General features: G+C 57.5%; 1 protein-coding gene across 1 annotated transcript; it reads left to right on the top strand.

Moving 5' to 3' along the window:
* The first annotated feature begins 1,860 nt into the window (after positions 1-1,860).
* On the top strand, positions 1,861-3,271 carry LOC125541217 (putative F-box protein At3g25750). Its single transcript, XM_048704680.2, has 2 exons — positions 1,861-1,930; positions 2,049-3,271. Exons 1-2 carry the CDS (start codon positions 1,861-1,863, stop codon positions 3,269-3,271), a joined length of 1,293 nt encoding a protein of 430 aa, XP_048560637.2.
* The last annotated feature ends 728 nt before the right edge of the window (positions 3,272-3,999 follow it).

The raw sequence follows: 3,999 nt of genomic DNA on the forward strand, positions 1-3,999 counted from the left end.
TCTCGGTAATGCACATCACTGAAGCCTTGCAAGCATTGCAACTAATGAGTTAGTTGCGGGATGATGTATTACGGAACGAGTAAAGAGACTTTCCGGTAACGAGATTGAACTAGGTATGGGATACCGACGATCGAATCTCGGGCAAGTAACATACTGATGACAAAGGGAACAACGTATGTTGTTATGCGGTCTGACCGATAAAAGATCTTCGTAGAATATGTAGGAGCCAATATGAGCATCCAGGTTCCGCTATTGGTTATTGACCGGAGACGTGTCTCGGTCATGTCTACATAGTTCTCGAACCCGTAGGGTCCGCACGCTTAAGGTTACGATGACAGTTATATTATGAGTTTATGCATTTTGATGTACCGAAGTTTGTTCGGAGTCCCGGATGTGATCACGGACATGACGAGGAGTCTCGAAATGGTCGAGACATAAAGATTGATATATTGGAAGCCTATGTTTGGATATCGGAAGTGTTCCGGGTGAAATCGGGATTTTACCGGAGTACCGGGAGGTTACCGGAACCCCCCGGGAGGTATATGGGCCTTAGTGGGCCTTAGTGGAAGAGAGGAGAGGTGGCCAGAGATGGGCCGCGCGCCCCTCCCCCCTTGATCCGAATAGGACAAGGAGAGGGGGCCGGCCCCCCTTCCTCCTCTCTCTCCTCTTTTCCCCCCCTCCGCGAATCCTATTCCAACTAGGAAAGGGGGGGGGGGGGGGAGTCCTACTCCCGGAGGGAGTAGGACTCCTCCTGGCGCGCCTCCTCTTGGCCGGCCGCCCCCCCCCCCCTTTGAGCCTTTATATACGGAGGCAAGGGGCACCCCTAGACACACAAGTTGATCCACGTGATCATATTCTTAGCCGTGTGCGGTGCCCCCTTCCACCATAGTCCTCGATAATATTGTAGCGGTGCTTAGGCGAAGCCCTGCGACGGTAGTACATCAAGATCGTCACCACGCCGTCGTGCTGACGGAACTCTTCCCCGACACTTTGCTGGATCGGAGTCCGGGGATCGTCATCGAGCTGAACATGTGCTAGAACTCGGAGGTGCCGTAGTTTGGGTGCTTGATCGGTCGGGCCGTGAAGACGTACGACTACATCAACCAAGTTAACTCTTCCGTTGTCGATCTACAAGGGTACGTAGATCACACTCTCCCCCTCTCGTTGCTATGCATCACCATGATCTTGCGTGTGCGTAGGAATTTTTTTGAAATTACTACGAAACCCAACAGGAACGGTATATTCAAATTATTGGATACCAGCAAACCAATATGTGGTTGGATAATTAGAGGGACAGAGGCATCCCAGCCATACCTGGCCATGGGCTGCTCGGCCTGGAAAGCCCGACCCGATCCGAAAATCCTGGGGCGAGCTGAGCCCGAGCATATCATCGGGCCGGGCTCGGGTCTGGAAATCGAGCCCGACGAGTTCAGGCCAGGCTCGGGCTTGCGCAAAACAGGATTTTAGCCGTAGTTGGGCCAGGCCGACCGGGCCGTGTGGGGCTTTTTGGGGCTCGGGCCCGGCTCGAGCCTGGATTTTCAGCACCGGGCTTTTTTGGCCTGGCCCGAAGCCCGGCCCAGCCAGTGGTATGCCCAGGTATATTCTTAGCCCACCAGGATTCAAGTCATGTTGCTCACATTATTTCTAAATTTATTTTAGGATTTCTGGCGATGCGTTTTCAGTGAAAGGAGACGTTCTCGTCGTCTGTACCGTGTTAAAAAAATTTGGACACCAAACAGGAATATGAAGCGTGTAGAAGTTAACCAAACAGGAATCATTATTTTGTTGCAAAAGTGCAATTGTCTTCCCAAATCACGATTGGGTAATGGCGTTGGTGCTAGCTCTATATAAAGGCACGCAATGTGTAAACTAAAGGGATACTACGAAGCAGCAGAAATTTCCATGTTTTTTCTTTGTAGCGGAGAAGCAGGCATGCGCACGAAAGCCAGCAGACGACGAGGTGCCAAACGACGCCTCGCTGCCTTGCTGTCGCGTGTCGCGCGATCTGTTCTGCGTGCGTGACCGTGACCGTGGACGATGATCCTGAGGCTGCAAAAGCAGCATCCCGCAGGTGCCTCCCGGAGACCACAGCCGGCAGCAGATCGTGGAGGTGGAGGCGGGTCAGTGGTCCGATCTACCTTGGGATCTTCTCGGCGCGGTCTACGGTAGGGTCCCCACCGCGCTCGACCGCGTCCGCCTCGCCGCCGTCTGCAGGTCCTGGCGCGCCGTGGTGGCATCCCGGCGGCAGCAGGCACCGGGCGCTCTCCCCTGGCTTCTCTTCCCGCCGCGGGACGACGACATGGGGACGGAGCGCCTCCTGTACTCTCCCGAGGACGACGGGGTCATGCGCATGTCGCTCCCGAGCGTGGCCATCGACAGGCGGCTCGTCGGCTCCCACGACGGCGGCTGGGTCGCCGCGTTCGAAGAGGGGCGCCGCCTGCTCGCCGTAGTGAGCCTCTTCTCCCGCCTCGAGTTGACGCTCTCCGATAAGCAGAGGCGGCTCGTGTGCACGGGTATCAACCGTCCGTTGCGCATCCGGAAACTCGTTTTCTCAGAGGCCCCCACGTCAACCGGGTGCATTCTTGCCGCCATCACCAAACGTTGGTGTGTCGCGCTTTGCAGGGTTGGTTGCCCGGATGGAGGGTGGGCGATGGCACCATGCAGCCACGCGGAGCGCGTGTCGGACATTGCCTTTTGCAACGGCGAGCTCTACGGTCTTACCGCCTATAGCACGGAGGGACTAATCAGGTATGAAATCGATGTGGACAGCGACGGTATGCCGGTGGTGACGGCTGCGCACCGGTTGGCCATCGAAAGGCGCGATGGCGCCGGTTTTAGGGACGACCTAGTGACGTACGTGAGCTACCTCTTTGAGCTGCGAGGTAAGCCGGCCATGGCGGTGAAGGCCCGGTGGTCACGCAACCATGAGCCATCCTTCGGGGTATTCGAGCTCGTCAGCACCAACACCGACGATGTCTACAAATGGGTGGAGGTGACGAGCTTAGGCGATTACGCTTTGTTTGTGGGGCCGATGACCTCATGTAAGGTAGCCCGTGTATCAGTGGCCGGGCCCGGCGGGGTGCAGGCAAACCACATCTACTACCTCAACCATCGCTTTGTCTTCGTAGACGACCATCTCGGTGGCGGTGCGACATGCATGGACGACAATGGTGGCCGTGCGCTGTACAGCGGTGAAGAGAGGCAGAAGATCATGTCTGTGAGATACTACGTGGTTGACCCTACAACTGCTGTTAGACTAAGTATATATTAGATATACGTGTTGTAATATAACCGGTATTTGTACGGTTCCCTCTTATAAATATATGACAGCCGTACCCACCAAGGATATCGAGCATTGTTCCAAATCCTAATCTGTCTAACATGGTATCAGACGACGCGTTCGGTCCGCGCCGTGCTTCCGCTTCCTCTACCGCCGCCGCGCCGCCTCCATCAACCCTGGCGACGAAATCGCCGTTCATGGCGTCTACCCCGCTCGCCTGGGCCCGTCCGTCCGTATCGGGGTCGCGTCCTCCAGTGCCCCGATCGCCCGCGCCTTCGATCGCCCGTGATGCCGCCCTGGCGTCGCACGCCTTTGATCCCGCGCAGCCGTCCAGAAATTCATCGCTCGCGTACGGTGCTCCCATGCAGGATCGCAGTGACCCATCCCTGGCGTACGGTGCCCACATGCAGGATCGATGCGATCCATCCTTGGCGGCCGTCAACCCTGGCTACGGTGCACCCATGTAGGATCGGGATCGCGCCCCTGCGCAGCTGCCTTACGGCGCCGCTGCGAACTCTGCTGTGCCGCCGGCCTCAGGCCCTCGTGGCACTTCCGTCCAGGTGCCGTACGGTGGGCCATATCCAGCGTCGTACGTCGCGCCGTCGTCGCCGTATGTCGCACCGGCACCGTATGCTTCGTCCTCTGCGGTGCCCTACGAGGCGCCGTATGGCGCGCCCTACGCTGCCTCTGTGCCACACGTCACGTCGCTGCAGCCCTAC

The sequence above is a fragment of the Triticum urartu genome, chromosome 2A (genome assembly GCF_056163025.1).
Source record: "Triticum urartu cultivar PI428250 chromosome 2A, HENAU_Tu73, whole genome shotgun sequence".
Lineage (NCBI taxonomy): Eukaryota > Viridiplantae > Streptophyta > Magnoliopsida > Poales > Poaceae > Triticum > Triticum urartu.

What these genes read in the sequence shown, in the direction of transcription:
- LOC125541217 (XM_048704680.2), top strand. Translation starts at nt 1,861, where the DNA reads ATGTGTAAACTAAAGGGATACTACGAAGCAGCAGAAATTTCCATGTTT. An exon ending in TCTTTGTAGCGGAGAAGCAG is followed by an intron (nt 1,931 to 2,048) that starts GCATGCGCACGA and finishes GATGATCCTGAG; the next exon opens with GCTGCAAAAGCAGCATCCCG.